Source organism: Anarhichas minor, unplaced genomic scaffold, assembly GCF_050575085.1.
Source record: "Anarhichas minor isolate MPS153535 unplaced genomic scaffold, ASM5057508v1 ptg000003l, whole genome shotgun sequence".
NCBI classification, from domain to species: domain Eukaryota; kingdom Metazoa; phylum Chordata; class Actinopteri; order Perciformes; family Anarhichadidae; genus Anarhichas; species Anarhichas minor.
In genome coordinates this window covers 16,098,746-16,110,000 of record NW_027466449.1, presented here as the reverse complement: position 1 = coordinate 16,110,000, position 11,255 = coordinate 16,098,746, and the positions used below count along the sequence as shown (strand labels likewise).

General features: G+C 41.6%; 3 protein-coding genes and 1 long non-coding RNA gene across 10 annotated transcripts in view; 1 reads left to right on the top strand and 3 right to left on the bottom strand.

Moving 5' to 3' along the window:
• LOC142958783 (uncharacterized) overlaps window positions 1-841 on the bottom strand; it is a 14,270-nt gene extending 13,429 nt beyond the window's left edge. The window contains exon 1 of the long non-coding RNA XR_012956160.1: window positions 1-841. This exon is cut by the window's left edge and continues 2,098 nt beyond it. This is a non-coding gene — a long non-coding RNA (uncharacterized LOC142958783).
• gp9 (glycoprotein IX platelet) overlaps window positions 1-966 on the top strand; it is a 2,489-nt gene extending 1,523 nt beyond the window's left edge. The window contains exon 2 of the mRNA XM_076099817.1: window positions 1-966. This exon is cut by the window's left edge and continues 980 nt beyond it. The gene's annotated coding sequence lies outside the window, so the exon portion shown is untranslated.
• Window positions 967-1,142: 176 nt separating this feature from the next.
• LOC142958675 (haloacid dehalogenase-like hydrolase domain-containing 5) lies at window positions 1,143-6,361 on the bottom strand. The gene is made up of 8 exons (XM_076099816.1): window positions 6,131-6,361; window positions 5,102-5,305; window positions 4,851-4,963; window positions 4,657-4,750; window positions 4,511-4,544; window positions 4,238-4,412; window positions 3,922-4,110; window positions 1,143-2,876 (listed from the first exon to the last, which is right to left on the bottom strand). The coding sequence occupies exons 1-8, from the start codon at window positions 6,248-6,250 to the stop codon at window positions 2,480-2,482; spliced, it is 1,326 nt and encodes a 441-aa protein (XP_075955931.1). The 5' UTR covers window positions 6,251-6,361; the 3' UTR covers window positions 1,143-2,479.
• Window positions 6,362-7,165: 804 nt separating this feature from the next.
• cnbpa (CCHC-type zinc finger, nucleic acid binding protein a) lies at window positions 7,166-11,115 on the bottom strand. Of its 7 annotated transcripts, none has more exons than XM_076099823.1 (6): window positions 10,962-11,013; window positions 9,920-9,982; window positions 8,974-9,088; window positions 8,668-8,733; window positions 8,259-8,457; window positions 7,166-8,156 (listed from the first exon to the last, which is right to left on the bottom strand). In XM_076099823.1, the coding sequence occupies exons 3-6, from the start codon at window positions 9,083-9,085 to the stop codon at window positions 8,039-8,041; spliced, it is 495 nt and encodes a 164-aa protein (XP_075955938.1). In that variant the 5' UTR covers window positions 9,086-9,088; window positions 9,920-9,982; window positions 10,962-11,013; the 3' UTR covers window positions 7,166-8,038. The 7 variants fall into 7 exon arrangements, with proteins under 7 accessions (XP_075955938.1, XP_075955935.1, XP_075955939.1 ...); XM_076099820.1 differs by having other exon boundaries at window positions 8,968-9,088; window positions 10,962-10,998; XM_076099824.1 differs by lacking the exon at window positions 9,920-9,982 and adding an exon at window positions 9,588-9,657 and having other exon boundaries at window positions 10,962-10,996.
• Between the last annotated feature and the right edge of the window lie 140 nt (window positions 11,116-11,255).

Genomic DNA, 11,255 nt, shown 5'->3' with positions numbered 1-11,255 from the left:
TGTATTGGTAATGTCTAGATACTCATCAGTCTATGTATGCTATATATTTGTCTTACAATTGATCTGTCAGTCCTACAGGACTCTCACAAAAAAATGTAATTTCTAAATTTAAGACATTTTGAAATCCTCAAAAAGCACAAGTGGCTGTTTTAACATTTAATAACTAGACTGGATATATTGCAGATATCTGTCATTTAATTATTCCTAGTACAAAAAAGATTTCAAATATCCAGAATGATATTTTTCCTATTCAAAATTGTCATTTTAGATATATTTTTTTATATCTCGAATGAAAATTCTGGATATCTGCAGTGTAATTCTTACTTAGAAAAACTCCCATTTCAGATCTCTACAATCCAACTGCTACTAGTTATACCTTTAACTATAGATAGCAAAGATTAAAAACCATACCAGATATCCATGATGTGATTTTGACTATCCAAAACAAGTAAAAATGTCATTACTGATATCCACAGTTGGCAATATGATGACATCACTACCATTGTCTGGAATTATGGTGAAATGTATTTTTATAACACCTCAAATAGTCAGAAATTAGCTTTTTGTTAGGGTCAAATGTGGGACTTTTAAAATCTCTTAATTTAACAGCAAGAATATTTGATTTGTGTCTTTATGTAGTCACAGATGTCCTCAACCTAAATGAATCAGTCAGTGTCACTTTAAATGATAAGGGACACAGGTAACATGTGTCTTGTGACTATAAACCAATGCATCTTATTTCCATATATGCATGTTTTTGTATTTGTTAAAACCTTATTTTGAAAACCGGACGTGGTCATACGCGTATTCTTCAGCCATTTCCGCCTAGTCTTGCTAGCTCCCCTCTATGCTAGCTCCGGATCTGAGAAGTTTAAATCATGATTTTAATGCGTTCCCTGTGAATGTAAGAATGTGGGCGCGCTTCAATTTTGACCGGTTTGATTAAAGAGATGCAATTGTCGGCTCCATATGTCTCCATATGTCTTTATTCGAAACTATAGCCCACGGTACACGGTATCGATGTGGCACATGCGCAGTGTAACTGGAGCTGTGGTGTTGTAGGGTGGGTACTGCAGACGTGCGCTAGAAGTAAAGGGATGGTGTACGCTCAGGTGCTCAAAAAAACGAGTCGTAGTATAGTATGCCTTTTGAGGATTTCTGCATGTTCTGATATGCAAGTTTTATTTTAAATTCTACAATTTTTTCCACAGTTTTAGCAATGAAACCATACCCAACAGTACACAACAAGGTTGTAAGGCCGGACTAGTCGGTATCATGAGGCTTGTAGTCTCATTTAGCCACTTGTTGAAAACCGCCGTAGAGTCAGAATTCATGATTTATTTCGTATTTACTGACTTATTTTATATCTTAGAACAGAATATTAAAATCTCTTAAGCTTGTTTCAGGCATCAAACCAAAAAAACATTAAAAAAAACAAAAAACATTGACTTCAAGACGAGGGAACAGGAAGTGCAAAGTTGATAACTCATTTCCAGGTTTTAGGACACTTTACTGCAGCACTCTATTATTGTGCCTCCGCCTACACTCTGCCAACAAAAATACGTCATTATGTTGACTGACAGAGAAGTCTATTAGAGTGATCAATACCATGGCCATCACTGATAAGTGGTGGATCATTTTTCATAACAAAACAAAAAACACAAAGTTTGCAGAACATGTGTAATAATTATTCCTTATATTTTCTGACATTCAGTTATTTACAATGAAAAAAAATACCACAAATGATCAAATATATGGAGCGATAAAAGTTTTTGACATGGCATTGTATTTCTACATTATAATAAACAAGTCATGACAGGAAGATATGGTAACATTTAACAAAATCTCCGATCTGTGCAAATACTCGTGGCTCTCACAGCTAGACAAAATGTAGACGGATAGTACTATTAGAGGACAATAGGCCTACTGCACATCAAACTGTTGTCTTTACTGTACAGGTAATACTCTCAGTCATGCATAGATTTTCCAGGATAAATGGGTTAACAAATGACAAAAAATGCAACAATAAAAAGTCACCTTGAGAATAAGGGGCAACCCTTATTATCTGAATAGGCTTCTTAAAAACACTGGTAAATTATTGTAATAAATATAGGATGGTTTTAGGATTTGCAATTATCTAAAAGATTACTATCATCTAAAAAAATACTTAGTTGGGTCAAATAAGGCAGTTCCTTAAATGTTTCATTCATGAAAACAGGGAATTAAAGACTGTCACAAAAACATTATAAAAGAGCGGTTGAGAGTAACAGTTACATGATTCATTTTCTCTAACGTTTTTTTCTCAATGTTGAAAGTTTAGAAGCTGACCCACAATTTGTCAACGCCCTGTCGGGTGGTAAAACAAGGTCCACAGTGTTCGGCTCCTACAGATTTATGCATTGAGTGGCACACCCAGTTTAATGCTCCACCTCCCCTTCTCTACCAGGACCTCCACGATCACGCAAAACCCTGTTTGCCTCTACTGAGGCACGAACTTCTCCTGCTCAAAGATGAGCTCAACAGCTTCTGCCACATCCTGCACAATGTGGTCTGGCTCCACCAGCCCGGGGTCAAATCGGAAGTCCCGGTGCCCGTGGAACACGGTCTCTTTGATGCAGTGGCTGGCGTCGGACGGCACCTCTACGTTGGGGTTGTAGACCCCTGTGCAGACCAGGACAGACTTACAGGACGTGGCAGAGGGCAGCGCTAGCTCACTCTCCCACAGATTGTCGCTCTCCTCCTCCTGGGGCACTGCAGTGGCGGACCCCGTGGCGGAGACCATCTTAGCAACGGCTTTGGGGTTCTTTCTTGCAACTCTCTCCTCCAGGTAGCGGTTGTATAGATTGGCGCCGTAGATGTCAGTCATGAGGTTGTCCCTTAAGAGTGCAGAACGGGAAGAGATTACTCAGTGTTCTGGGCAGTAGCATGAAGAGCAATAGGCCTTTTTCAAGACATCTTGACTTGTCACAGAGGAAAAGCACAGGTGTAAATAATGAAATGAATGATGGCTGAATTCCATTTAGCTGCATTGATGTCAGGATCCTGGTATCGTGCATGCTGGCTCACTCTCACCGGAACACCTGAATAACACATGCTGCATTCACTTTGCCTGGGAAATCGGAATTAGGAGCTGGGAATGAGGTCACACCCGAGTTGACTGCGTTCCAGTACAACAATTCGGAAAACTTATTGAAGTTTGCTCCGGCCAGGTTAGCCACTGTTAGCAATACCAGTTGATAACAACACACAACGACGGTATGTGTTGTGTGTGCGACTGATTTAATGAGACACAGGTAAGACCGAAGTGCTAATAAACAGCACTACTACATATTACTACCGCTTTTTTTTTTTTTTACAGTTGATGCAGCCATCTTGGATTTTGAGGTTGGGGTTGGTTCAAATGGAATGAAGCAACAGAGCCATCGTTAGCGTTATTAGTAACACCTGTGCTTTCCCTACACGTCAAAGCGGCTGCTGTGGAAAAAAAGGCCTATCAATGCAGCATAAACCCAACAGCAACAATCGAGAGAAAAGAAAGCTGAAGTGAAACTTGCAAGTTCTGAGAGGAAGGTGTGATATGTTGACTAAAGCACGCTCGCGGGCAGTTGAAAGAGAGGAGTTCTGTATTTTCTTATGACTTTTCTCACCAGATAATTGAGCAACACCTCAGCATTTTCTGTTTGCAAACAAGTTAAAATGTCAGCACACGCACTTTCAAGAAGTGGTTAATAAAAATCAGGCATGGTCACCTCAGTTTTAGTATTCAGTACCTCTTTTCATTACTTATATGCATTACATCAGACTGTCACAAGTGAATTCTGATCATGTGGGTCTCATTACTTCCTTAGTTCCTTCCACGTACTTATTATTTGCTATTAACTACATTTAAAATACAGTGAAAAAAAAAACACGGTGTCTTACCCTATAGCATAAAGGGAAGTGACGGGATGTTTCCACTGCCTCTGCATGGCCTGGCTTCTGATGAGGTACTCTGCAAAATGGTAGGTCAGCTCACTGGGTTTTCCCATGAGCGCCTCGTACTTCAGGTCTTTACCGGTTATCTTCTTGTAGATGTTCTCTAGGCACACGAGAAATGTCCCATGGCCAAACCTGAACCGCATGGGATCACGGAAGACAAAGGGGAACCGTTCATAGCCACATCAAACACTGTGCTTTAGTCGCTGACGTTAATAAATGAAATCCTTCTTTTAAATTTCTCTGCGACGGCCGTGGTTACCGTGGAGAGTGTGCCTCAGCCATCCACATGAGGTCCATGTTGCAGGCCAGCAGGGGGAGGTGAGGCCTCTTCTGGGTTTGGTGAACACTGCTGAGGTTCCCGTTGGTCAACAAAATGTCGACGATCAGCTGCAGGTGTGTCTCCCATCGAATCGGCTCCCCGAACAGGACCACGGCTGCGTGTGAAATGGAAAAGATCGACATCAAATATCTGTTCGTCTATTCGTCTGACAAAACCGATGCCAGTGAGCAGATAAGAGGTTCACGTTCTCACCTTCAACCTTAGGAAGGTTGCCAACAGGATTGGACTGCAATGAAAGAAGAGAAACTAAACATGTGCTGCTGTATATGACTAAAGAACAGTGTGACGTTTCTATATTACTGACATCCAATATTCTGCAACACATTTCAATATCTCACCGGCAGTTTGGGTCTCCTGTTGTGATCCACCATGTCCAGCAACGGGAACGACTCCCTCAGCATATCAACACTGACAACGTTATTAAAGCCCACACTGAAGACAAGGGCGTTAAGGACAAATTAAAGAGTATTGGGCAAACTTCATTTGAGTTGATCGCAAACAGAAAACATAACAATGCAACATTCCAGGATACTTTTTAGCAATTTCCAGGACGGGTCCCTGTCCTGACACCAGCACACACTTGTCATGAAACTTCTTAAACATCCTCAGGGGACTGTGGGACAGGATGACCTGATCTTGTGTAATCTGGAAATAGATTAAGTGTTAGAAGAGGTTAATAGCAGAGGTGACAGGGGACACGAGATTCATCAACAAAATGAAAAGAAGTGCATGTTTTGTACGTCATGAAGCCTCTTGTTTCTGCAAAACTGTGTAATAACTCACAGGTACTCCCAGAATGTGAGCGAGCTGGTCCGCTTTTGTTTGTCGGAGGCAATTCCCTGCATTTGTGACAAAAACAACCGGCACCACAAATTGTCCCCGAGAGTCGACCAGCTTCTCAAACGCCTTCTTTGCAGCAGGGATTGGCTGCTTTCCCCGGACGAGCACGCCATCAATGTCGAACAACAGCCCAAAGTTTGGCTGCGGCTGTGAAAGGGAAGGACCAAAAAAAGAAAAAACAGCTTAATCAGCCAAACTGGAGTAAATGTTTCGGATTATTTTGTAGAAAAACAAGCAACACAACGTGGATAAAGGCGGGTCACTGATGCCTGATCAATATGAATACATTTAGGGAGGAAATTGTGATTCATGAAATCTGTCAAATACTTTAATGTGGCTGATAATGAAATATGAGAAAACCTGAGAATTTGTAACCATCAATAAAACCAAAGGATTCATTTCTACAGAAAATTAAATAAAATGACTGAATATTGTTCCCACACACCACAGTGTATTTCTAATAACATCTCAGTGACTCTAGAGTATGACATAATGTGGGCCCTTTATTATTTTGGCAACATACAGGTCAGCCACAGAGAATATGGTGACACAGCAGTAAATATAAATATATGGGTATTTGGTTACATTCTTAGTATATTACAAATAATCGGAAATACATCCAAACAGACATGTAAAATTTTATTTTTCTCAATGTTTTTGCGGTTACTGGGGCTGAAAATAAAACTGGGAACACAAATGTATCCGCGATTGTTTTTCTCGTGGGGGGGTGAAATCACAGAACGCTACATCTGCTCTTGTCCCTGATGTCAGAGCCCTGCTTTCATCTCTGCCAGCGCGTCCACAACTGAGAAAGTTGCATGCAACGTTGTATGCGATATTGTATGCAACGTCTCTCTGATACACATTAACAAAAATTAAATACAAAATCGAGCAGCAGCTACAAAGTATCGCCTCGTCAACAAAGCATTGTTTAGGTCTGAGCTCGAGGCTCAGCAACAGCTCGAACCGTACCTTGACGCTTGACTGAGTTCCGCAAAACCCGCACCGAGAACCGACAATCCCAGCTTTTCGTCTGGCTTGACGGTTACTCAGGGTGCACAGGCCCCGGTAAAACGGCAGGAGTCCCGTCATCTCCTTTGTTTATCACCGGTTATTATAAAAAAAACAAAAAAATATTACAAATCAACACGACCCGGCATGAAGCGAGAGCCGGCTCGGTCCGGCCGCGCTGGCAGTTGCTGATCGGCTTGTTTTTTTTTTAGGGAGGGGGGGGGGGGGTTCTCACCCATAATTTGACTGGATGAGAAACCGATGACGACACGTGAGGAGTAGGAGGGTCTTTTGCTGCATCTCTGCCGGAAGGAGATGCGGAGCTACATCTGCAGTGCAACCCCCGCTGCCATTTTAGACTCCGAGGTGGAGCTTTCGGATTTTCTTCCACGCACGAGGACCCCGATGAACCAGCGGGAGAGTGCTGCAGAGACGCACGAGGTCACTGATCACCGCTACATGGTTTCTGATCGCCTGAGTTCACGAATAAATACATTTCATACTGGATGTGTATCTGCGGTGCGAGGGACAACATGGATACGATTTAATTCTCCATTTTGCTCCGCGCACTTACCTTGAGGATACAGTACCTCATGCACGATGTCACGTGCAACCGTCTGCCCTCATGAGCCTCATAGTGGCAAAAAAAAGGAAAACTGCTGCAGAGAACCAGAAGGAATTTGACAGCGGAATCTGACCCCGCCCTTTTAAAATACCACAATCACCTTTCCTCTCTCACCCAACAGGCTGAGCAAATGAAAGCTAGTTTTTAAATAGTAAAGAGTGGTTACACAAATGTAACAGCTGCACAGAGCTCAGGACTAATGTTGAAATACTATACTGCATATGTATTGCCACTGTGCAGTGTCTTTATACAGCAGCTCATGGTGCATTTAAGCTTTATTAAGACAGTATTAGTTAGTTGAGTGAGCGCTTGAGTTTGAATTAGATCATTTGAGAACATCTGCAGAAGAATAAATGAAATCACACAACAGCTTCTCCCCGTGCTCCTCCAGCTTTATTGATAGTTTAAAATTACATTTCTATTTTCTAGGACTTCAGTTGCACTTTCCTTCCGACTTAAAAACTGAGTACAAGCAAATGGTATTTATACAGTAGTCTAAGTGATATTGTACAAAAATAACATTTTGATTTCTGTGAAAACATTTCTTTCCCAAATAACTCCTAATTCTGCTGTTCTGACAACTGCTCTTGATGTTAAATTTTACCAAGGTAAAAAAAAAAAAAAAAAATTCCCAACGCCATTTTGAAAGGAAAAGTCTACCTTGGACTACCAAGTGATATTTAAGTTGTAAACAGATTTCTATAAAAGAACGTGTTTCTTTTAATAACTCCAAAATTTTTTGTCTTAGCAATATAACATGTGGTTTGTTACCGCCCACTTAGCTGCTTGTAGGGCTGAAATGCATCGTGTTATGAACTGTTTCCATGTCATACTCTCTTGGCCAACTCATATCCCACTAAAACAAACCAAAATAACCATACATGGAAGTTCGGTTTTCATTTACTCCCTTCTTCTCTCATTTTACTGAGGCTCACGTCCACAAGCTCAGAGGTCCTATATATTCCCATGTTTAGTCCCATTCTCCATCTCTGATGACCAGTGGCTTGGAAAGGGGGGGCTCTTTAACAAAGCATTATACATAACACCGCTACCAAACTAAAACATTTTTGTATTGAATGCAGAAAGATATTTTTTTCACCCCTTTCTTTGTATTACATGTCGAGAGGCTCACTGGCCTGGGACTAGCCTCCATTAGCCAACCTTTGGCCAGTGAAGAGGATTCAGAGAAAATAATACAACCAACCATCAATCTGAAAAAAAGGAGGGGCAACAGAGGGCACTGATTATGCGCTGCCTTCATTGGTGCAATCTTTCGCCAGGTGGCCCGCATTTCCGCAGTTGTAGCAGTTAGTCTCGCTGGTTTTAGCGCAATGCAGAGCCACGTGGCCGGTATCGCCACACCTAGGCATGACAAAAGTAGAGCGGTAATGGTTAGCTTACAGGGACATAATAAGCCTTCTGTAACGTTATACGACTCGAAAGGATTTAAACGTCAGCACTCACCGGTAACATTTCACCTTATCGCACATTTTCTGGATGTGACCAATCTCACCGCAGGTGTAGCACTTCTGGGTGTGTGCATGGTCACAGTCGCGGGCCATGTGGCCAGCTTTGCTGCAGATGTAGCAGAGCTGCTCCCTCTCCTTTTTGGGCTCCTTGCAGTCCCGGGAAATATGGCCACTCCTGTGGCAGTTGTAGCACGCTGAACAGAAAGAAAGAAAAGAAAGAAGGTTGTCATAAATGTATTACCGAGAAAAGGTTGGTTGTGAATACGTATTAAATCTTAAGATACTATACTGTTGGTACCATTAAAATCAAAATGTAATTACTTTCGTAATTGAGGTGTAAGAAAACACCACTTCACATCAACTAACTAGCACTGAAATGGAAGAATTAGAACTGCAATGCACACCATCCTCAGTTTGGTCACAGTCCCTGGCCATATGTCCTTGGTCTCCACACCGATAACAGAACAGCTCTGTAACAACAGACAGATTAGAATGCAAAGATGAAAAGACACGGTGTTAATTTATGGCTTCCCCCAAGTGTTTCTCCACCAATTAATACGTTCCATTGGGAGTGCTGTACCGAGACATCTGTAACCCCACACTACAGCTACGAGTGAACAACATATGTAAAGTGTAGTTAAAAAACAACCAGGTTATTGTCATAATGTTCCTAAACTAGGTGTGGCCTGAATAGTAGATAGTACCCTTGCCTCGTCCCCGACCCTTGCCGCGTCCACGTGGACCACTGGAACCATTTGGGCAATGCTTGGCCCAGTGCCCTGAGCGGCCACATTGATAGCACTCACTGCTGCTCATGTCCATTTCCTAAACAAAAACATGACATATCAATTAACAAAATTCAGTTAAAAATACAGGTTTCTTTACAGGCCTATTGAAAATCACACACACAGGCTGTTATTTACAGCCATCACCACAAACACACAAATTATTGTATACAAGGAATTTGGATAACATGATATGCATCAGCTCTATTTTCCCAATATTGAGTAACCAAGACATGCGTGTGTACATTAGAGTTGTAAGGCAATAATTGGGAAAATATGGGTGCCAGCTTGTATCGTTTTCATTTTCTACATTATCGCTCAAAATTTAGCTTAAAACGTGGCCTCTCGAACAATTAAGCTGCTTTAGTATGCCGTTACAACCCAAATGCACACACATTACTACTCTGGTCACTAATAGCTAAATCTGTTCAGACTACTTACAAACAGACCTACTGACACAATGCGCTCGAGCTCTACAACACACATATTTAGCCACTCGACAGATGTGGTGTGAAAGCCTGTTGATCATTAGGTCTTACATTTTAACCAATCAGCAGCTGTTAACGCCGGTGGACGGTTGATGCTGATGTGTATGCCATGAAGAATATCCTGATTGTGGACATAGTTAAATATACAAGTTTGTCAAAGTATTTTAAGAATACAATTTTAGAAAACTTTAAGATTATAATACTTTTAGTAATTCTTCATGTCTGAGCCAGATAACAGTGCACAACTCACACACCAGCATGTCTAAGCAGCATGACTAACGTTACCATGAGGGTCTAATCTATGATAATAAAAAGGTGGTAATTCTAATGTTTCAGCTGCGGTAATAAGTGGCCATCAGACTACAACTACCAGGCTAACTTACACGATTTCCTCAATGGAATCATGCTGTGATCGCCATAGGCCAAACTTCTGTTTGCTGACGGTGCTAAAGACATCAGGTCGGGAAGAATGTTGAGTTAATGAGTAACTCTTAGCAATAAGACAAAATGATATCAAGATGAGTCAGTTTGGATTTCAATTGCTAACTTGTTGCTCCCAATTCATAAACGTGTAGTGGTCGTTCACATGTTAGCTGGGCCTCAACTTTTACATAATACCGTTTCTCTAATAAAATAAATAAAAAACGTGGGTTATAATGCATCTTCAATGGCCGGTAAATATGTTGCCTCCACGGGAGTAACGGCAGTTGAGTTTAGACAATTTAGTCAAACGTGGTGCTTACACACCCAACGACTAATGAAAGCATGCCGTAGGTTGTGTGCTACTAAGCTAGCTCCAGATCGTATTCCCCTCCATCATTATGATGATCGGCTAAAATAGCAACGGGCTACTAAAGATAAAATATAACTCGACTAGTTTTAAACTATGGACAATATAATCCACGTACAACGTGATTGAATCAGAATCAAATCCCAAAGGTTGATGCTACGCTAACGTTGGCCTAGTCACGTTGATTTTTTTCCCCCTGCGTGCTCGCGAGACACAGAGGCGGTGCTAGCTGGCTAGCACATGTTAGCATATCGTGACCAAGAAAAGCACGGTGCAGTCGACGACCGATCTCCATTCACTGGTAAAGAAAGTGCCGGTTCGACTGTTACTGCAATAAAGGTTCGCCGCGAAAATGTTTCCGACGGCTTATTCGAGTGAATATACAGTTAAAACTATAATTTTCCCGCGCAGCGCGCACACGCTAGAGTGGTTGCGAGGAGCTATCGTTAGCAGGCCGGACTGGAAAACCCGCTGCACCGTTATCAGACCGAACCAGTGCGTTTTTCACAAAGGAAAACCGACTGGATGTTAAAATATATATATTTTACAAGTTTTAACACTGTGTGGTTTTTCTTAAGTCTACACACATCATATATGTTGGTTAAATCTATTTTTAATGCTGTTTTAATGCTTACCTCGCTGGCTACCTTAGCTGTGTCAGTGTTTACGCCTCCTTCTTTGCGCTACATGCGGTGTGAACAGGAGTTCCTGAATTGTCATTCACAGTATCCAGTAGAAAAAACCCGGGCACTCATTGGTCACAGACTCTGCAAGCAACCAATCAAACACGAGGATGTCTGGACACCGCCTCTATGAATCAGCCAATCATGGGCACAGAATAGGCCTTTTCCTTAAATCGACTGGCCTTGTTTTTCCCACTTCTTTAAAACATCAGGGGATGTTATATACTTATACTTCAACTGGTATCA